General features: G+C 44.2%; 1 protein-coding gene across 4 annotated transcripts in view; it reads right to left on the bottom strand.

Moving 5' to 3' along the window:
• The window catches only part of tbc1d5 (TBC1 domain family, member 5), a 165,753-nt gene that overhangs the window by 66,248 nt on the left and 74,944 nt on the right, over positions 1 to 24,561 (bottom strand). For all 4 annotated transcript variants that reach the window (XM_084313094.1, XM_084313096.1, XM_084313097.1 and 1 more), the window contains 2 exons: positions 18,624 to 18,691; positions 8,606 to 8,708 (listed from right to left, as the gene is read on the bottom strand). In XM_084313094.1, the coding sequence (XP_084169220.1) occupies positions 8,606 to 8,708; positions 18,624 to 18,691 (171 nt within the window). The remainder of the gene's footprint in view (positions 1 to 8,605; positions 8,709 to 18,623; positions 18,692 to 24,561) is intronic.

Here is a 24,561-nt window from a genome sequence, read left to right as displayed (position 1 = left end):
AGCCTACTTGCGGGCCCAAGACCAAGGGGGAGAGATCTACACAGCATTTGTCCTCGCCCGCTCGAGAGTAGCCCCACGCAAGCAACAATCTATCCCACGTCTAGAGCTCTGCGCAGCCCTAGCCGGAGCGCACCTAGCCACGCTCATCCAACGTGAGCTCACCATACCGGTGTCTAGAACAATCCTGTGGTCAGATTCCACGACGGTACTCGCCTGGATCAAATCGGACTCATGCAAGTACAAAGTCTTCGTGGGAGTCAGAGTCACCGAGATTCAAGACTTAACCGAAGAGTTAACCGGAGAAACAGAGTGGCGCTACGTTGATACAAAACAGAACCCAGCTGACGTCATCACCCGGGGGATGCCCCTGGATGACCTCACCCGTCGCAATGTCTACAGTGACGGCCCCGCATTCCTAAGACTCCCGGAAGGACAGTGGCCCATGCCTATCCCGAGGGAAGCCAGTCCAGAGGAGGTGGAAATTAAGAAGTCTGTGTTCTGTGGATTGAGCACCGTAGCCTCCACCGACCCTAACATAAACGATTGCACGTCCATAGAGAGTGCACAACAAAGAACATTCCTGCGGTACCACCCGGAGTGCAAGTCCCCCGCTGATATGTCAGCAGCTAACTACGAGGAAGCAGAATTGCTTCTACTGCAGCGAGCCCAGAGAGACTCGTTCCCCGATGAATTGGCCTGTCTACAGGGAGGAAAGCCCGTCCCATCCGACAGCAGATTAATTCATCTGGCCCCCGAGAGCGACGCTCATACCCTCATCAGAGTGGGTGGTCGCCTACGCAGAACCCCCAACACACTCCTGATGGGGCGGCTAGATCCCACATTACCCCAGACAATGTACCGGCCTGAAGAAGCGAACGGCCGACGAATGTGGAGGTACAGCCAAGTATTAGCCGACAAGTTTTGGAACAGTTTCCTACTGCACTACCTACCGTCTCTACAGACCCGCCAGAAGTGGGTAAAGGAGAGAGACAATTTGACAGAAGGAACAGTCGTCATGATTATTGATCAATCACTGCCCAGAGCTATGTGGCCGGCCGGCCGCGTAAGCAAAGTGATCACCGGTGCCGACGGCAAGGTCCGAGCAGCTGAAGTGCTCGTCCAGGGTCGCACTTACACCCGTCCCGTGGCAAGGCTCATAGAACTGCCTCGACTCCCAGACACAATCGATGATGACCATGACCCTACAACCCTATGACTTTGTGAAGTTGACTGACCCCTACAGCAAACCCTTATGTGTAAATAGACAACGCGATTAATCTGTCTCCGTTTAACTGATTAGGTCCGGGACCTATTCAGGGGGTGGCTGTTGTGAAGGGCCAGATTAAACCGAATATATATATTTATTTATATATATATATTTAATTGTATTTGTATATTCTCTAATATTCCCTGATATCCCTTGTATATTCCTTGTACAATATGCATTGAATATCCATTCTAGCCTACTGAACATCCCATAATAGTCTCCATTCTACTATTGGTCAAGACCTTGGTGCCAGGCTGCCATACCCCTCAGACCCAGTTCAAACGTACCGCTCGACATGTACGAACAAGTCCTAGTTCCGCGTAGGAATTTGGCTACCGCACCACTAATGGGACTATTTGTTCATAGTGCGTATATATACTGCGCTACTAAAGTAGGACTTTCTTTTTCAGTCCAGTTTCTTACCCTCCAATAGAGTCACAGACGTAAAGCCTCCCCGCGATGCCACGTGTGGGAGTAAGGCCAAGTTCGCCTACCATCGGTATTGAGACATCGTGTATATTAATATTTGAATAGTCATATTTGGCACTATATCGTCGAGTTGGACGTAGTCTATTAAGCTAATAATAGTCTGTTAATATATAGTGCTTCGTGCGGTGAGAATACTACCGTAGTCAGTACCCCATCGTTTCGGGCAGAGAACTGACTGCTTACCCAGGGTGGTTGACCCTATGTGAAGCTGCACCCGAGGAGCCCCAGAGCCGACGAGCGAGTGGACCTGTATACCGGATTATTCTACCGACGACAGCCCGCCTTCCCAGGCACGGATTATGCTTTGGATACTTTGATTATTCTATGGATAAAGACCCCCGACACTACCGTGTGTTGGAACCCCCCCCCCTGGAGAGGACGCGAGGTGAGGAGACGCTCTGCAAGACGAGGTCTCTCCACATCTCTCCCCCGTGGACCGGAGAGAGCCGGCCCACAAAGAGTCCACCTGCTTTCATCTGAGGTCCAAGGATCGCCGGCGCATTGAACGGCACTACAGTGTGTTCTCCTGGGATACCCTTGGCCGGACGAGGCAGCTGGATTCTACCCCCCCCCCCCCTCCTACTCCTGTCGGCTTACAAGCGACCGGATTAACCCCCTCTAGTGTATCCAGCCTATAATCATTAAAGTATCATTGCTGTTATTCCTTAACTATTCCAGGTCGTATATTTACCACCTGCGCCTTCAGAGATTGGACATTATCTATTGATATACCGACGAATACTCCTTGCCATAAAAGTGCATACTATTTCAATTCATAAATGTAATTAAGTGATTAAGTGTTTATTCTACACACCATCGCTGTGTAGGAAAATAAAGACCTATTTCTAATTCGTACATTTGTGTTGGATCCGTTTCATCTACGTGAGAGTGTTCATGATAATATATTTATGCCGTGTACTGGGTGGCCGAATATTAAGTACAAAGGTAGTGGTAGTAAGTATCATATCTAGTAATACAGTCAGGGAATTGTACCCCTCAGTTACAGTACTAACAGTAGAATAACAGTACTAACAGTATAATAGCAGTACTAACAGTAGAACAACAGTACTAACAGTAGAATAACAGTACTAACAGTACTCAGTACTAACAGTAGAATAACAGTACTAACAGTAGAATAGCAGTACTAACAGTAGAACAACAGTACTAACAGTAGAACAACAGTACTAACAGTAGAATAACAGTACTAACAGTAGAACATCAGTACTAACAGTAGAATGGCAGTACTAACAGTAGAATAACAATACTAACAGTAGAATAACAGTACTAACAGTAGAATAACAGTACTAACAGTAGAACAACAGTACTAACAGTAGAACATCAGTACTAACAGTAGAATAACAGTACTAACAGTATAATAACAATACTAACAGTAGAATAACAGTACTAACAGTAGAATAGCAGTACTAACAGTAGAACAACAGTACCAACAGTAGAATAACAGTACTAACAGTATAATAACAGTACTAATAGTAGAACAACAGTATAACAGTAGAATAACAGTACTAACAGTAGAACAACAGTACTAACAGTAGAACAACAGTACTAACAGTAGAATAACAGTACTAACAGTATAATAACAGTACTAACAGTAGAATAACAGTACTAACAGTAGAATAGCAGTACTAACAGTAGAACAACAGTACCAACAGTAGAATAACAGTACTAACAGTATAATAACAGTACTAACAGTAGAACAACAGTATAACAGTAGAATAACAGTACTAACAGTAGAACAACAGTACTAACAGTATAATAACAGTACTAACTGTATAATAACAGTACTAACAGTATAATAGCAGTACTAACAGTAGAACAACAGTACTAACAGTAGAATAACAGTACTAACAGTACTCAGTACTAACAGTAGAATAACAGTACTAACAGTAGAATAGCAGTACTAACAGTAGAACAACAGTACTAACAGTAGAACAACAGTACTAACAGTAGAATAACAGTACTAACAGTAGAATAGCAGTACTAACAGTATAATAACAGTACTAACAGTAGAATAACAGTACTAACAGTATAACAACAGTACTAACAGTATAATAACAGTACTAACAAATAACAGTGGCTGACGGATGCAGTGAGAGAACAAAGACAGGTCCTGAGAGCGGCTGAGAGGAAGTATAGAAAATCACGCCTCACTGCTGACATCGACACATATCACAACCTCTTGTTAACATTCTCCAAAACCATTACTAATGCCAAAGCTTCTTTCTTTCACCATAGGATCGAGGCCTCTGCCAAGAATCTTCGCAAACTGCATGCTACCATGTCCTCCCTCCTCACTCCCCCCCCACCCCCTCCTCCCTCATCTTTTTCTGCCGAAGACTTTGTGATCTTCTTTGAGGAAAAAGTGGAGAACATCCGCAGCTCCTTCTCCCAACCCCCACCCATTCCAAACGCTGAATCGAGAACCTCATCCTTCACTCTGTCATCTTTCTCTCCCATTACAGAAGCCGAGACCCTGACACTGGTAACGTCGAACCGTCCGACTACATGCCAGCTGGACCAGCTACCCTCCCCACTCCTCCAGACCATAGCACCGGACATCCTCCCATTCCTAACTGCAACCATCAACTCCTCACTCAACTCGGGGGTGGTCCCCACCTCCCTAAAACAAGCCAGAGTCACGCCCCTCATAAAGAAACCAACCCTGAACCCCACCGTCATAGCCAACTATCGTCCTGTCTCTCTTCTCTCCTTTCTTTCTAAAACACTTGAACGTGCTGTATCCAACCAACTTACTGCTTATCTCTTACAGAATGACCTCCTAGACCCCAATCAGTCTGGCTTCCGGACTGGCCACTCCACAGAAACGGCCCTCATTGCGGTCACAGAGGCACTTCACTTAGCAACAGCGAAAGGCCTCTCCTCTGTCCTGATTCTCCTAGATCTATCTGCAGCCTTCGACACAGTCAACCATCAGATCCTCCTCGCGGCCCTCGCAGGAATGGGAGTGGCTGGATCTGCGCTGACATGGCTGACATCATACCTCAACGACCGCTCCTACCAAGTGTCATGGAGAGGGACTCTGTCGGCCACCCGCCCCCTCCGGACGGGTGTCCCCCAGGGCTCGGTCCTAGGACCCCTTCTCTTCTCCCTCTACACTAAATCACTGGGTAACATTATCACGTCTCATGGCTTCTCATATCATTGTTATGCCGATGATACTCAACTCTTCCTCTCCTTCCCTCCCTCAGATATCCACGTCTCTGAGCGGATCTCGGCCTGTCTGTCCGACATCTCCGCCTGGATGACGACCAACCACCTCAAACTGAACCTAAGCAAAACAGAATTGCTCCACCTGCCGGCCAAATCCTCCCCCCTGACCGACCTCTCCATCACAGTCGAGAATGCAGCTGTGACCGCGTCCCCGACCGCCAAGAACCTTGGTGTTGTCCTCGACGACCAGTTGAACTTCTCTGCTCACATCGCAGCGACAACCAGAACCTGCAGATTCCTCCTGAGCAACGTCAGAAGGATACGCCCCTTCCTGACAAAAGAAGCCACCCAACTCCTCATCCAATCAACAGTCATCTCCCGCCTCGACTACTGCAACGCACTGCTAGCTGGCCTCCCGGCCACTGCCACCAAGCCTCTTCAACTCATTCAAAACGCAGCGGCCCGCCTGATATCAAACCTACCGAAGTCGGCCCATGTCACCCCACTTCTTAGGGACCTGCACTGGCTCCCCATTGCTGCACGTATCCGCTTCAAGGCCCTCGACCTAGCATACCGTGCAGCAAAGGGAACCGCTCCCGCCTACCTCCGGTCAATGGTCTCTAACTACACACCCTCAAGACCCCTACGCTCTGCATCTTCTGGCCGCCTCAGACCTACTCCTATCCAAGCTCCCGGAGGGTCATCAAAGAGAAGCCGCCTATTCTCAGTCCTTGCCCCACAATGGTGGAATGAACTACCCATCCCAGTTAGGACAGCCGAATCCCGTCCAATCTTTCGCCGTCGACTAAAGACTCACTTCTTCAACCATTATCTGAAATGATTAAAAAAAAAAAAAAAAAAAAAAAAAAATCTAACCCTGACTAACCTTACTGTCATGCACTTGTCCTAATAAACGAACCTACACTGTAACACGCAACACTTGATGAACATTGTTACTCAGCTGATAGAGTTGTACCCTTCTTGCTGTCTTGTCGTACAGAACTTGTAAGTCGCTTTGGATAAAAGCGTCAGCTAAATGACTAAATGTAAATGTAAATGTAACAGTACTAACAGTAGAACAACAGTACTAACAGTACTAACAGTAGAACAACAGTACTAACTATGGCACCTGAGACAAAACACACTGTATCCTATATAATTGTATTTGAATTCACCTTGTTTTTCTGTTTTTCTGTTTATTTACATTGAGTACAGCTTGTGTTATATTACGTTTTATTGTATTTTCTTGTATTTTTCTTTTTTTATGGCCATCTTGGTCTATGTCATTTGTTAAGTAATTGGTAAAGTATATTATTATATACTTATTGTTATGTGTCTTGTAAGCCCATATGGGCTGGGCATACATCTGTATGTAAGACACGAAAATAAAAAATATCAAATCAAAAAAAAAACTAACAGTATAATAACAGTACTAACAGTAGAATAGCAGTACTAACAGTAGAACAGTACTAACAGTAGAATAACAGTACTAACAGTAGAACAACAGTACTAACAGTAGAACAACAGTACTAACAGTAGAATAACAGTACTAACAGTAGAATAGCAGTACTAACAGTAGAACAGTACTAACAGTAGAATAACAGTACTAACAGTAGAACAACAGTACTAACAGTAGAACAACAGTACTAACAGTAGAATAACAGTACTAACAGTAGAACAACAGTACTAACAGTAGAACAACAGTACTAACAGTAGAATAACAGTACTAACAGTAGAACAGTACTAACAGTAGAATAACAGTACTAACAGTAGAATAGCAGTACTAACAGTATAATAGCAGTACTAACAGTAGAATAACAGTACTAACAGTAGAACAACAGTACTAACAGTAGAACAACAGTACTAACAGTAGAACAACAGTACTAACAGTATAATAACAGTACTAACAGTAGAATAGCAGTACTAACAGTAGAACAACAGTACTAACAGTAGAATAACAGTACTAACAGTAGAATAACAGTACTAACAGTAGAACAACAGTACTAACAGTAGAACAACAGTACTAACAGTAGAATAACAGTACTAGTAGAATAGCAGTACTAACAGTAGAATAACAGTACTAACAGTAGAACAACAGTACTAGTATAATAACAGTACTAACAGTATAATAACAGTACTAACAGTAGAATAACAGTACTAGTAGAATAGCAGTACTAACAGTAGAATAACAGTACTAACAGTAGAACAACAGTACTAGTAGAATAACAGTACTAACAGTATAATAACAGTACTAACAGTAGAATAGCAGTACTAACAGTATAATAACAGTACTAACAGTAGAACAACAGTACTAACAGTATAATAACAGTACTAACAGTATAATAACAGTACTAACAGTAGAACAACAGTACTAACAGTATAATAGCAGTACTAACAGTAGAATAACAGTACCAACAGTAGAATAACAGTACTAACAGTATAATAGCAGTACCAACAGTAGAATAACAGTACTAACAGTAGAATAACAGTACTAACAGTAGAGAATAACAGTACTAACAGTATAATAACAGTACTAACAGTATACTAGCAGTACTAACAGTATAATAACAGTACTAACAGTAGAACAGTACTAACAGTAGAACAACAGTACCAACAGTATAATAACAGTACTAACAGTATAATAGCAGTACTAACAGTATAATAACAGTACTAACAGTATAATAGCAGTACTAACAGTATAATAGCAGTACTAACAGTAGAATAACAGTACTAACAGTATAATAGCAGTACTAACAGTAGAATAACAGTATTAACAGTAGAACAGCAGTACTAACAGTAGAATAACAGTAGAATAACAGTACTAACAGTAGAATAACAGTACTAACAGTATAATAACAGTACTAACAGTATAATAGCAGTACCAACAGTAGAATAACAGTACCAACAGTATATTAACAGTACTAACAGTAGAACAACAGTACTAACAGTATAATAACAGTACTAACAGTAGAACAACAGTACTAACAGTATAATAACAGTACTAACAGTAGAATAGCAGTACTAACAGTAGAATAACAGTACTAACAGTATAATAACAGTACTAACCGTATAATAACAGTACTAACAGTAGAATAGCAGTACTAACAGTATAATAACAGTACTAACAGTAGAATAGCAGTACTAACAGTAGAATAACAGTACTAACAGTAGAACAACAGTACTAACAGTATAATAACAGTACTAACAGTAGAATAGCAGTACCAACAGTAGAATAACAGTACCAACAGTAGAATAACAGTACTAACAGTATAATAGCAGTACTAACAGTAGAATAACAGTACTAACAGTATAATAACAGTACTAACAGTAGAATAACAGTACTAACAGTAGAATAGCAGTACTAACGGTGGCATAGCAATACTAACAGCAGTGATAGGACCCGTTTATACTGTCTGAACAAGTGGTCAGGGTAGTAACAGTAGTAGTGGTATTTAGTGATAGTAGTAGCAGTGGTAGTATTTAGTAATAGTAGTAACATTTAGTGATAGTAGTAGTAGTATTTAGTGAACGAATTTAATAAGATTAGTAGCATTTAGTGATAGTAGCAGTGGCAGTGATAATAGTAGTAGTAGCAGTAATAGTAGCAGTAGTAGTAGTAGTAGTAGTATATAGTGATAGCAGCAGTAGTAGTGATAGTACCTGTTTATACAGTAACTGTTCATTCTCTCTGGCGTAACAGAACAAGATATCCGTCAGCTTGGTCCTCACATCTTCCTCCTGGAAGTAACGCATCTCTGGAAACCTACAAAAACACCAGAAATTAGTCCTGGTGTCAACACGCAATCTTCATGTATTTTGCTGGCATCAAAGGAATCTTCTGAACTCGGGCCATCTACCAAAAACAGCTTGGAAACTGGAAGCTTGGAAGACGAGATTAAAATTACAAAGCTTTAGTTTCCATTAATACAAGCCAGAAGAATGGTATGTTGTCTCTGTAGTGTCTGTACAGTAACATAATCTAGACACAAACACAAGTAACATATCTACGACATCATAACGTCTTTGACCTGAGCTGTTGAACAGTGAAATGGCAATGGATAATTAGCAATTCCAGGGACCAGTTTGATTTTATAAAATGTGTATCTTACTGCTACTACTTATTGTTACCATTCTTGTATTCATTGTTTCTTAATTGTGCACTGTTGAGTCTGAGCTCGAAACACAAAAATGTAATTACCTGCAACGCCCCTGTACAAATAAAGAACTTGAACTTAATGTGTTTTATTGTTGCATTATTGTTATTTTGAACGTCATCATTTCTTAAATCAAAACTCCTAATCCTATCTAACCTTGTGTCAAAAGCCCACACAATCAATTTGATAATTATTTTAATAAATAATAATAAACATAATATATATATATATTTATTTTTATAAAGATTTTAGGGGGGGGGGGGGTAACTGTTGGTTTAGAGTGAGACTACTCCCGATCAAGGAACGCATCAACTTCAAAACACTACTACTCACCTTCAAAGCCATCCATAGCCTGCCCCCCCCCCCCCCTACCTGACTGATCTCCTTCTCCCTTACCTCCCCACCCGTTCCCTCCGGTCCTCCTCCACTGCCTCCCTCACTGTCCAGTAGGGCTGACCCCTATTAGTCGATTGGTCGACTAAGGAGCCATAGTCGACTGCCAACCTCTTAGTAAAAAAAAAGAATAAAATTATAAAGATTTTTTTTTCTTTCCAAAAGAAAAGAGGCCTAGAAGCGTGGCTAACGCTAATGGCACGCATACCAGAGGCCAACTGCCTATGAAAACAGGCACAGAGGCACTGAAAGAGGATTTCACCCATCTAATGAACACACTAGACTAGACAAATAGATGTATCCATCAGTGGACCAATTGCATGCTTTTGCAGAGGACAAGAAGCCTTCAGTCGACTCCTTCAGACATTAAAGGGGCTATGTACTGCTATTCCTATCACTATTTGGGCAACTTTACACAATTCCTGTTAGTCTATTGAAGACATCTGTAAGGTTTTTTTTTCAAAAAAATGCATTGTTTTATATTTCTAATCAAGTACTCAAAACCATCATTTTCCAGCTTCAAGATTTCAGGCTGTTATGGCCTGGCTCCGCCCATAAGCACTTTGAGTGACAGTCAGCCCACACAGTCTGCTACTGGTAGATTGATTGATTGATTGAAAAGTTTATTAACAGATTGCAGAATGGGTAAAGTACAGTACAGCTCAATACATACAATTGTTAAGAGGATGCAGACCTGAGAAAGACTTTCGTCTTGTTTCCATCAGGGTCCCCCATTTTCAATTCATCATATGACACACGACATACAGATAGACAGTACTGCTACATCTATACATTTATGACATACCAGATTTTCAAATACAGTACCGTTTGTGATACTAAAAAAAATCCAGAAAAAGGGTGTATATACATTTGACATAGAAACTGTGCATTGGAGGAGGTTGGGTAGGTGGGGTGGGGCTGTACATTGGAGGTGGGGGGGGGGGGGGGGGGGGGGTTGGGTAGGGGGGGGGGCACTGTACATTGGAATACTGACATACATTTGACATAGAAACTGTACATTGGAGGAGGTTGGGTAGGTGGGGTGGGGTTGGGTGGGGCTGTACATTGGAGGTGGGGGGGGGGGGGGTTGGGTACATTGGAATACTGACAAAGCCATGCTTGGACTGAGAGAGATAGAGAGAGAGAGAGATAGGGGGGGTGGGAGAGAGAGAGAGAGATAGAGAGAGAGGGGGGGTGGGAGAGAGAGAGAGGGGGGTGGGAGAGAGAGAGAGCTTCTTCCAGAGCGAAAACCGACACCTCTGCAGTCTGCACACACTCGGAGAGTCGGAGGGAGAGAGAGAGAGAGAGGGGGGCGTCTCTACATTTCGTAGCCGCATTTCTGCAGACCCCTCTGATTGGTTGAACTCTATTTCTGCAGACCCCTCTCTGATTGGTTGAGCGAAGCCCCTCTATGATTGGTTGAGCGTCATGTGAGCGAAGCCCCTCTCTGATTGGTTTAGCTCGTCACGCGGTAAAAGGCGGATGTAATGTTATCATATCAAGAAGATAAGCAGAAATGTACTACCAGATTCGCGTATAACGTTATTTATTTCCCGTGACTTCGCGGTTTATTCATAACGTTATGCACATTTCACAACACAGCCAGCTGTTAGAAACTGTACATTGTAACATTATATAACATAACTAGAGCTGGGCCGTTAACGGCGTTAACGTGCTGCGTTATCGCGAGACTAGTGTCGCGCGATAATATAATTGACGCCGTTAATCTTTTTCTCAACGTTGGGTCTGTATTGTCCTTAAATACTTGCCGTAGTTCCCAGCTGTGGTACCAGGAAGTGATTGCACTACCGGAGCTGTAGTCAGAATAATGTGTTAAACTAAAGTAGTGGTCCGGTAATCATTGTTATACAGGTGAGGTTAAGAAGTCCTCAGGATATAACACAATTCGGCGATGAGGACGTCTAAATCTGCGCAATGCAAGAAAAAAGAAGTCCGTTGCAAGCCTTGTTTACATTATTAACGTTAGCGAGTTAGCATGTTAGCTCACGTTGATACGGGCGGCACTGGGAAACATCTACAAGAGGAGGAAATCCACTTTACACACTAAAGGAAGGATCGACTGGACTATCGTGAGTGTTTACAACAGAAATGGCTTGGGTTATTGGAAATATTGGACCGTTTGATGACAATGTAGCCCCTTTCGTGACTGTGATGCACAGAGTGAATCCACAGTCACTTGCTCCTCAATAGGAAACTAACCTAGATTTACCATGAAGGACTGGTTCTGGCTGAACCGTTCGTTATACAAGAATCACAGAGACGTTTCAAAGGTGCTCACAGTTGCACAAGGGTTTCGGACAGAGATACGGGATGGTTTGAAAGCTCTGCGTTGCTAATAAACATTTTAAATAATTTTTATAAACTGCTCAAAACGGCATTATTTCCGCCGTTGGGTGATCACAGCTAGCACATGCGCACCATCCCTTATCTCTGTCCGAAATCCTCGTGCAACTGTGAGTACCTTTGTAATTTCTCTGTGATTCTTGTATAACGAACGGGTCGGCCAGAACCAGTCCTTCATGGTAAATCTAGGTTGGTTTCCTATTGAGGAGCAAGTGACTGTGGATTCACTCAGTGCATCACAGTCACGAAAGGGGCTAATGACAATGTGGAGCAAATAAATGAAAATGGGGGACCCTGGTGTAAACAAGACAAACGTCTTTCTCTGGTCTGCATCCCCTTAACAATTGTATGTATTGAGCCGTACTGTATTGTACCCATTCTGCAATCTGTTAAATAACGTTTTCATTCATTCATTCATGGAACTGTTACACTGAGCTTGCACTGAATTTGTTGAGAAACCTGCTTCTGCAGCAGTCTGTGTGTGAGCAACCAGTCAGCAGCATTGTGAATTTAGAGATTCACTAAAAGCAGGGATTAAAGCAAAAAAAAATCTCCTGACTGAACTTTTTTTCAGGCCAAGTCATATTCTTATTTTAATCTCCACTATTTTTTTTAATAGCGTTAGCGTTTTAAGGGAGCCTACTTGTAGAGCCTACTGTCCTGACTGTGACTATATACCCTACTGTTGTGGTTGTTGTGCCAGGCAGGGAGGCTGTGTGCTGGAGAGCGTGAATGCAAGTCTTGTGGCTAGCTTCTGATTGATGGCGAGCTAGCACCCCTTTCCCATTACTTTAAACCATGAACTAAACGGCTTGTTATCATACAAACAAGGGACTAAACACGTTTTGCAATTATGCCACAACAACAATGGACAGTCTCCTCCCCACCGTTTGTATATATTTTTTACCACCCACCCACCCCCTCCTAATGTACAGTCTCCTCCTCATCATATGTATATATTTACTGTTAGGATCTCTGGGTAACAGTACTGTATATTTGCTTATCATATATGTGACAAATGTAACAGTACTGTAACTGAGGGGTACAATTCCCTGACTGTATTGATAAGTATGGTATCATTAAACCACTACCGCTTTATGTACTTTAATTACTGGCCATACAGTACATGATATATAAATATGATGAACACTTCCCACAATGAATCGGTTCCACACAAAGTGGTAATTAAGTATTTATTGCAGCAAAAGGTACATAATATACTTCTCTATTTTACTTTGGATGCGCTTATAAGGCAAAGGAATGTGCGTAGGCAAATCAATAATGAATGTCCATTCTCTGGTTACGCAGGAGGTAATTATACAACCTGAATCTTAGGGAATTATATCTATGGTACACTAGTAATATATAGCGGGAGATACTGGAAGGGTCCCCCCGGTTGTAAGCCAGCAGGGGTAGAGGATCTGTCGGTAGTAGAGAGTCTGGTCAACGATGACTAAGGAGACTCCAAGTACAGGAGACGGTGCAATAGTCTCTTGATCCACAGACGAATACAGCTGTTCTCCGTAGACTGTAGCTCCACAGTGAAGAAAGCTAGCCGGCCTCAGGCTCTCTGAGGCGCAGACTCGACGTGGCTCCTCACAGGGTAAATCCCACACGTGTAGGCGTCGGCGATTCTCCGCTCCATAAATCACAGGACCAAAACAAATATAATCCAGCCGCAAAGGGCTATGTAGTCGTCGGGTAGATTAATCCAGTGTACATGTCCACACGGTTCTCGTCTAGGTCTCCTCGGGTGAAAGCGCCATGAAAGCAGCCCAGCCTGGATAAGCACTCTAGCTGATACGAGGAAGCGTTGGTGATGCTGGTCACTGTAGAACTTTAGCCGCACGATACACTATACACAAATAGACTATTACTGACTTAATAGAAATATGTCGCACTCGACGGTATAGCGCCAAACTCTGACAATTCAGTTATTAATTCGCACGCGGTCTCAATGCTCTATTTGGGGCCAAACAGGCCATACTTCACCGCACGGAGTATCGTGGGTGAGGCTTCAACTTATTGGGTAACTCTACTTCTGTATTCACCTGCGCCATATTTATATGCACGGCGAACAATCTAGTGCCAACCTCATTTCTGTCTCGTATTCCTGGGCAAGGCCGGGCATGTACAGACATGTCTTGACGGTGGCTTTGAACCTGACTCCGGAGGCATGGCCCTGGCGCCTGTGGACCGCTGTCCAATAGGAGAATGAAATATTATGGTCTGGTCTAGGCTAAAGGGATATTCCGTGTATATGTACAAGGAATATACAAGGGATATCAAACGATATACAAATACTATGCAATATATATCAATCAATAAATATATATATTCGGTTTAATCTGATCCTTTGTAACAAGTACTATACCTGTAAGTCAAGTATGTCCCCATGTCATAAATGTCATGATGTCATGTATGTTGTACAGTGTATGTCATAAATGTCACTATGAATTGAAAATGGGGGACCCTGATTATGTAAACAAGACAAACATCTTTCTCTGGTCTGCATCCCCTTAACAATTGTGTGTATTGCTACTGGATTTACCAGATCCAGAGTGAATGAATGAAAACTTTATTTAATACAAAAGACCCTCTTCTTGGGACCAAGTAAGGTTTTGTCGATAATCCAATGTACAGTTACCCCGCCCCGCCTACCCAACCACCTCCAATGTACCACCCCACCTACCCAACCTCCTCCAATGTATATACTCTCTTTTTTAGACTATTTTTGTATCACAAACAATACTGTATTTGTAAATCTGGTATGTCATAAATGTATAGATGTAGCAGTATTGTCTATCTGTATGTCATGTGTGTCATATATGTTATGATGAATTGAAAATGGGGGACCCTGATGTAAACAAGACAAAAGTATTTCTCTGGTCTGCATCCCCTTAACAATTGTGTGTATTGAGCCGTACTCTATTGTACCCATTCTGCAATTCTGTTAATAAAATGTTCAATCAATCAATCAATATTTAACAGATTGCAGAATGGGTACAATACAGTATGGCTCAATACACACAAGTGTTAAGGGGATGCAGACCAGAGAAAGACGTTTGTCTTGTTTACATCATCAGGGTCCCCCATTTTCAATTCATAGTGACATTTATGGCATAGGGACATACTACAGTCTACAGGTATATAGTACTGTTACATTTGTTACATATACGATATGCAAATATACAGTAATGTTACCCATATATCCTGACAGAGATTATACATATGATGGGGAGGAGACTGTACATTAGGAGGGGGTGGGTGGGTGGGTGGGAGAAAATATACAGTACTGTTACCCATAGATCCTAACAGAGATTATATACATGATATGATGGGGAGGAGACTGTACATTAGGAGGGGGTGGGTGGGAGAGAAATATACAGTAGTTACCCATAGATCCTAACAGAGATTATATACATATGATGGGGAGGAGACCGTACATTAGGAGGGGATGGTAGAAAAAAGATATATATGGTGGGGAGAGAATATACGGTGGGGAGGAGACTGTCTACAGATACACCTGTGTGATGTTGCTACGGAGTTAAGCTAATAAACTTATACGCACAACCACAGCAGGGGACTCACGTATTGTACTGTGAAGTAACACGACAATGACAAAAGTGTTGTTTCTGTTTTTGACATAGTTGCGGCACACGGAACAAGTTAACAACTCACCACTACAGCCCCCAGTAGCGCTGCCTAGCCAGTCTCTTCAAACGTCCTCTCCTCTCTAAACTTTCTTTTGTTAGGTGGTCCCGCTCATCCTTTTCATCCGAGAACCCCGCGGTGGGTTCTCTTTTTAGTGGCCGGCTTACTCCTTCCATTTAACCGACGCTATTAAGCTAACGTTAGCTAATCGGTATAGCAGCGAGTGCAAGCAGCGTGGTGGCTGTGACGTAGGTCAACAAGCAAGAGTTGACGCGCGAGGCTGCAAAAAAGGCGACTCGTTAAACCAAAACACACGCAGTTTTTAATTATTTTACATGACTATCTTGTTACCCTGCCATGTGGTGGACAGACTTCTCAGACCTCGCAAATGTGTCACTCGCCCAATAGACTGCAGCTGCAACCGCGGAGCGAGCCTCCGGAGCGAGCAGCGTCCTGTCTCTCGAGTCGCTGAGTGATGACTCTGCTTGGCGCGGCGCGATTTTTTTTCTTCATATTTGGCGCCTCTGATTGGCTCAATTTTGTTTAAATGTGTATGCATCTACAAATCATATTATACCAGGTAGCCAATTCCGTCAGACCGCGAATCAAATGGACGGATCTCCCCAATCAAATTGACGGAAATCCGTCTGGAGACGGAATGCTTTAATGCATGACTAAAAGACACATTGAGAGACAGGTTTGTCTGTGGATTAAGAAATGAAGGTTCACAGAAGAAACTACTGACAGAGAGTGATTTGACACTGGAGAGAGCTGTCAATATCAGTGTAACAATGTTAATGGCATCAAAGGAAGGGCACAGAAAATTACGATAAATCTGGTTTTAAAAGAAACACTGGAAATTACAAAAAGAAGAGACATGTTCATGCTGTTGAACAAGGAGATAGAACAGCTAGTGACTCCTCAGATGAAGAGGAGAGGATAAATCTCCTCCTCTGGTCATTATTTGGGTAGAACACACCTATTTTGAACACCTTCTGCAGACTTTTTTTTTTTTTTTTGCCATTTTAATCTAGATTAATTCCAGGATTGCAGGTAGATTAATCTACATTAAAAAAATGTATCTAAGCCCAGCTCTAAACATAACGTTGTTATTTCGCGGTTATTTCGCGGTTTATTCACATAACGTTATATTGTTTACACTGTCTTTCTTCTATTATAACCATCCCAAATCATATTCAGAAAGTATCACAGAGACTTCTATTGACCAAGGAATTAGTTATTATTTCGCGGTTTATTCACATAACGTTATATTGTTTACACTGTCTTTCTTCTATTATAACCATCCCAAATCATATTCAGAAAGTATCACAGAGACTTCTATTGACCAAGGAATTAGTTATTATTTCGCGGTTTATTCACATAACGTTATATTGTTTACACTGTCTTTCTTCTATTATAACCCTCCAAAATCATATTCAAAAAGGCACACACAACATATTCCAGTTAACGGTATATTTTTTTAATGATTCGTTATGGCGTAATCAATACTTCCATGCGTATAAATTGCGTTCGCGACCTCCATGTTTTGGGGGTAGTCATCAGAAACCTCGGATCCGGGATTCGCTCCCATCCGTCGGGCAAGAACTGTGGGTTTTCAGCCTCTCTCTCTGGAGCTTAACGGAGTTTCCTCCGGAGTTTCTGGAGGAGCTTGTCGCGGCTCATGCGCACGCTCAACCAATCAGAGAGGGGCTTCGCTCAACCAATCAGAGAGGGGTCTGCAGAAATGGAGTTCAACCAATCAGAGAGGGGTCTGCAGAAATGCGGCTACGAAATGTAGACGCGCGAGAGGGGGGGGTGGGAGAGAGAGAGAGAGCTTCTTCCAGAGCGAAACCCGACACCTCTGCAGTGCACACACTCCGGAGAGGGTGCCATGTGTGCCGCGCAGCAGGTGTCCCCCCCCCCACTAAAACACATTGATACGAACTCCTATTACTATAATACAATGCTAGAGACTGAAAAATGACATTTATAGTACATGTCACCTTTAAGCCCCCCCCACAGCCCAAATGGAATGATCCACAATTTTTTTTATAAAAATTATACTTTTTTATTTTATTTTTTAGTCGACCAATTTGACTAACGGCAAATTTTGGCCAATCATAATCGACCATCCAAATCCTTAGTCGGGGACAGCCCTACTGTCCAGTGTCCCGTCATCCAAGCTCAAAAACGTTGGTGATCGGGCCTTCTCACGCACTGCACCTCGACTCTGGAACTCCCTCAGACCATCAGAGACTCCCCCACACTCTCCACCTACAAATCCTGCGTCAAAACCCACCTGTTCGCCCTAGCCTTCAACCTTCCCCAACCTTATGAATGAATGAATGAATGAATGATTTTATTTCGAATGTTTACAAATACAAATAAATAAACAAATAATTTTTCGAACATTTTTACAAATAAACAAACGAAAAGGATAGGTTTGAAGCCGAAGCCTTATAGAACAACCTACCCCTAATTCAAAAAACAAATTCAAAAAAAGTTTAAGTTTTCAAAATATAACAAACAAGAAAATAAATCAACAATCAAAAATCAACAAAAACCGATCCAGAAAAGAACAAAAAAAGTTAAAGTTTGCAAGATAAAACAAACAAACAAAACAAAAAAAACAATCAACAAAAACCGTTCCTGAAAAGAACATAAGCCAACATAGGAAAATCAAAAATTAATCTGCAATACTTAGAGTTTCATGGTAGAGAAAAACAGATTGTAGGTTACATTTTACTATAAGATTCTAGAACCCTGTTTTTAAACATCTTTTTAAACTTAAAAATACTCCTGCTGTTTTTTATTTCATCCGGTATATTGTTCCAGAGTTTCACTCCTCCAACCTTCCCCAAGCTTAACCCCCCCCCCCCCCCCCCCCCTCCAACCTGTTGTGATCTTTGTTACTGTGGCCTTATGTTTTCTGTGTATCATGCTGTTCTCCCTGTTTCCCTGTGGTCTTATGTTCCTTTTGTTTCTCTGTTTTCTCTGTTTTCCCACCTAATGTCAGCGACTTCGGGTTCCTGAGAAGCGCTTTACAAATCCAATGAATTATTATTATTATTACAGCACCTTTAAAATGGAGAGTGATAGTGAGACTAACTTACGTTCTCATGACGTCCTGTTTTATCATCGATCTCAGTTCTTTATCCTGAAAGAACCGGTTCCACAGACTCTGAGGGGAGAAGAACGTGACGAGGTTACGAGGACGTGATCACGAGGGTGCGACACAGAAACTCAGTCTGCATCACACACAGTCTTCATCACACAGTCTTCATCACACAGCCTTCATCACACAGCCTTCATCACACAGTCTTCATCACACAGTCTTCATCACACAGTCTTCATCACACAGTCTTCATCACACAGCCTTCATCACAGTCTTCATCACACAGCCTTCATCACACAGTCTTCATCACACAGTCTTCATCACACAGTCTTCATCACAGTCTTCATCACACAGTCTTCATCACACAGTCTTCATCACACAGCCTTCATCACAGTCTTCATCACACAGTCTTCATCACAGTCTTCATCACACAGTCTTCATCACAGTCTTCATCACACAGCCGTCATCACAGTCTTCATCACACAGTCTTCATCACACAGTCCAGTCTTCATCACACAGTCTTCATCACACAGTCTTCATCACAGTCTTCATCACACAGTCTTCATCACACAGTCTTCATAACACAGCCTTCATCACAGTCTTCATCACACAGTCTTCATCACACAGTCTTCATCACAGTCTTCATCACACAGCCGTCATCACAGTCTTCATCACACAGTCTTCATCACACAGTCCAGTCTTCATCACACAGTCTTCATCACACAGTCTTCATCACAGTCTTCATCACACAGCCTCGATCACAGCAAGCGCATTCCCCAAAATGTTGGTGTGTTCCTTTAACCCTAACAGGGACCAGAACGACTACATGCCACTGACCCTAATCTTAAACCAAACCTAAACCACTAACTCTAAAATAGCTCCTTTACCTTGTGGGGTCGGACCAATGTTCATTCATTCATTCAACCTTTATTTAATCCCAATAAGGTCCTTACTCGTACACCAGCCTTACTGTAAATTGTACCTAAATTGTACCTCATCCCATTTCTGCTTTGCACTATATAGTACTGTACATTAGTACACTGCATAGTATTGTATATTATATGGTAACTCAGAACATTGTACATGTCTATACCGAACACTGTGACCTCATTTTCTTCTTCTAAATTACATGCTATACTATGTTATTTGATACTATCTTGTCTAGCACAGTCTCTGGAGCGTAACAGTAAGAAACATTTTGTATGAAAGTATTCTGTACTTCTGTATGACAACTATTAAAGAAACTTGAACTTGAGGGCAAGCCCTCCTTTACAATGATCCCCACAATGAGCAAAAGGACATCTCGTTTGGTCCCCAGACGCCCCACAGCGGCAGGGAGAACAAGGCCCCACACACGTACTGTACTACTGACCCCCTCATCATGGAGAGGGAACAAGGCCCCACACACGTACTACTGACCCCCTCATCATGGAGAGGGAACAAGGCCCCACACACGTACTACTTACCCCCTCATCATGGAGAGGGAACAAGGCCCCACACACGTACTACTTACCCCCTCATCATGGAGAGGGAACAAGGCCCCACACACGTACTGTACTACTGACCCCCTCATCATGGAGAGGGAACAAGGCCCCACACACGTACTACTTACCCCCTCATCATGGAGAGGGAACAAGGCCCCACACACGTACTGTACTACTGACCCCCTCATCATGGAGAGGGAACAAGGCCCCACACACGTACTACTGACCCCCTCATCATGGAGAGGGAACAAGGCCCCACACACGTACTACTGACCCCCTCATCATGGGGAGGGAACAAGGCCCCACACACGTACTACTGACCCCCTCATCCTGGAGAGGGAACAAGGCCCCACACACGTACTACTGACCCCCTCCTCCTGGAGAGGGAACAAGGCCCCACACACGTACTACTTACCCCCTCATCATGGAGAGGGAACAAGGCCCCACACACGTACTACTTACCCCCTCATCCTGCGAGAGGGAACAAGGCCCCACACACGTACTACTGACCCCCTCATCATGGAGAGGGAACAAGGCCCCACACACGTACTACTGACCCCCTCATCATGGAGAGGGAACAAGGCCCCACACACGTACTACTTACCCCCTCATCATGGAGAGGGAACAAGGCCCCACACACGTACTACTGACCCCCTCATCATGGAGAGGGAACAAGGCCCCACACACGTACTACTGACCCCCTCATCATGGAGAGGGAACAAGGCCCCACACACGTACTACTGACCCCCTCATCATGGAGAGGGAACAAGGCCCCACACACGTACTACTGACCCCCTCATCATGGAGAGGGAACAAGGCCCCACACACGTACTACTTACCCCCTCATCATAGAGAGGGAACAAGGCCCCACACACGTACTACTGACCGCCTCATCATGGAGAGGGAACAAGGCCCCACACACGTACTACTGACCCCCTCATCATGGAGAGGGAACAAGGCCCCACACACGTACTACTTACCCCCTCATCATGGAGAGGGAACAAGGCCCCACACACGTACTACTTACCCCCTCATCATGGAGAGGGAACAAGGCCCCACACACGTACTACTTACCCCCTCATCATGGAGAGGGAACAAGGCCCCACACACGTACTACTTACCCCCTCATCCTGGAGAGGGAACAAGGCCCCACACACGTACTACTGACCCCCTCATCCTAGAGAGGGAACAAGGCCCCACACACGTACTACTTACCCCCTCATCATGGAGACAGGGCTGTACGTTCACTTTTTTTGCACATAGCACTGGTGCTACAGAGGTTGATAGTTTTGTAGCACAGGCCAAAATCTTGTAGCACAAGTATAAAATGTGTTATATTTGTAACAGTCACAAATGTGCCTATTGTATTTGTGTTATTTAGTTGCAGTGCCATGTTTGGCTGTCATTTAGTATATCGCCATGTGTTATTATTACTATAATAGTAATACTCTCATATGCTATTTTCAATTAATATCATAAACAACATAAGGAATATTAGCATAATTTTGAGTGGACTGAAGGAATGAGTCAGCGTTAATAGTTTTAAATGCAAATAATTTATTGAAACATAGAAGTGGGGTCGGTTGGGACACACACAATGGGGGACCCTGATGTAAACAAGACAAACATCTTTCTCTGGTCTGCATCCCCTTAACAATTGTGTGTATTGAGCCGTACTGTACTGTACCCATTCTGCAATGTTAAATAAAGTTTTCATTCATTCATTCATTCACACACACTGTTTCAACTCACCACCCCCGCATCATATTGTAGTCTAGTCTGTCTTCAAACTTCCACTCCTCTCGAAACTGTTTTATATTTGAATATCAACATTATCTGTCCATCCTCAGTAATCCTCAGTTTACTATAATATACTCCTGTCCTGAGTCCTCCTGACTAGTGACTTCATCGTCTTTCCAAACGCACGCACGCACACACACACACACACAGGGAAGGGGAGAGAGTGCCCCCCCATTTCCCTTTCCCCAGTCCACACCGTCTGCTGTTCTCTATGGCTCTGCGCCTCTGCCTCTGATCAGGATTAGCTTGTTAGCTTGCTAACGTTGTAGTGATTGTAATGGTACATAAACGTTAATTTCGGGCGATGTGCGCATAAAGGAATGGCGACGGTGCAATGCATGTAGATGCATTTGACCCGTTGCGAGAAAAAAAAACACCACAGACTTATTTCGGGACGTGTAGGCGCACTGCTGTGTTAACGCAGCAGTGCGCACCAACGCGCTGCTCTGCTTGCAGAAGCACGGATAGGGCGGATATGACTCGTCGAGTTGTCACAGAGTTTTTTTCAAAATAAGAGTATCATATGCACCTGAACGTTGCTAGCTGTCGAGCCTAGTTATTATAGCTGGAGCTGCGCGTGGGCAGAAATGAGACCCGCTACAGGATTTTCAAAATAAGAGTATCTATATGAACCGAATTCCCTATCGCACCAGTGCTAGTGAAGTAAATCCATTCATCGCACAGACCGCTGTTGCTGTAGCACGTGCGATATATATGTCGCACTGTACAGCCCTGATGGAGAGGGAACAAGGCCCCACACACGTACTACTTACCCCCTCATCATGGAGAGGGAACAAGGCCCCACACACGTACTACTTACCCCCTCATCATGGAGAGGGAACAAGGCCCCACACACGTACTACTGACCTCCTCATCATGGAGAGGGAACAAGGCCCCACACACGTACTACTGACCCCCTCATCATGGAGAGAGAACAAGGCCCCACACACGTACTACTTACCCCCTCATCATAGAGAGGGAACAAGGCCCCACACACGTACTACTGACCCCCTCATCCTAGAGAGGGAACAAGGCCCCACACACGTACTACTTACCCCCTCATCCTGCGAGAGGGAACAAGGCCCCACACACGTACTACTTACCCCCTCAGCCTAGAGAGGGAACAAGGCCCCACACACGTACTACTGACCCCCTCATCCTGGAGAGGGAACAAGGCCCCACACACGTACTACTGACCCCCTCATCATGGAGAGGGAACAAGGCCCCACACACGTACTACTGACCCCCTCATCATGGAGAGGGAACAAGGCCCCACAAACGTACTACTGACCCCCTCATCCTGGAGAGGGAACAAGGCCCCACACACGTACTACTGACCCCCTCATCATGGAGAGGGAACAAGGCCCCACACACGTACTACTGACCCCCTCATCATGGAGAGGGAACAAGGCCCCACACACGTACTACTTACCCCCTCATCATGGAGAGGGAACAAGGCCCCACACATGTACTACTGACCCCCTCATGGAGAGGGAACAAGGCCCCACACACGTACTACTTACCCCCTCATCATGGAGAGGGAACAAGGCCCCACACACGTACTACTGACCCCCTCATCATGGAGAGGGAACAAGGCCCCACACACGTACTACTGACCCCCTCATCATGGAGAGAGAACAAGGCCCCACACACGTACTACTGACCCCCTCATCATGGAGAGGGAACAAGGCCCCACACACGTACTACTGACCCCCTCATCCTAGAGAGGGAACAAGGCCCCACACACGTACTGTACTACTGACCCCCTCATCATGGAGAGGGAACAAGGCCCCACACACGTACTACTGACCCCCTCATCCTAGAGAGGGAACAAGGCCCCACACACGTACTGTACTACTGACCCCCTCATCATGGAGAGGGAACAAGGCCCCACACACGTACTGTACTACTGACCCCCTCATCATGGAGAGGGAACAAGGCCCCACACACGTACTACTTACCCCCTCATCATGGAGAGGGAACAAGGCCCCACACACGTACTGTACTACTGACCCCCTCCTCCTGGAGAGGGAACAAGGCCCCACACACGTACTACTGACCCCCTCAGCCTAGAGAGGGAACAAGGCCCCACACACGTACTACTGACCCCCTCATCCTGGAGAGGGAACAAGGCCCCACACACGTACTACTGACCCCCTCATCATGGAGAGGGAACAAGGCCCCACACACGTACTACTGACCCCCTCATCATGGAGAGGGAACAAGGCCCCACACACGTACTACTGACCCCCTCAGCCTAGAGAGGGAACAAGGCCCCACACACGTACTACTGACCCCCTCATCATGGAGAGAGAACAAGGCCCCACACACGTACTACTGACCCCCTCATCATGGAGAGGGAACAAGGCCCCACACACGTACTACTTACCCCCTCATCATGGAGAGAGAACAAGGCCCCACACACGTACTACTGACCCCCTCATCATAGAGAGGGAACAAGGCCCCACACACGTACTACTTACACCCTCATCATGGAGAGGGAACAAGGCCCCACAAACGTACTACTGACCCCCTCATCCTGGAGAGGGAACAAGGCCCCACACACGTACTACTTACCCCCTCCTCCTGGAGAGGGAACAAGGCCCCACACACGTACTACTGACCCCCTCATCATGGAGAGAGAACAAGGCC

Source organism: Notolepis coatsorum (genome assembly GCF_963971535.1).
Source record: "Notolepis coatsorum genome assembly, chromosome: 4".
NCBI classification, from domain to species: domain Eukaryota; kingdom Metazoa; phylum Chordata; class Actinopteri; order Aulopiformes; family Paralepididae; genus Notolepis; species Notolepis coatsorum.
This window is presented reverse-complemented; position numbering and strand designations above follow the sequence as displayed.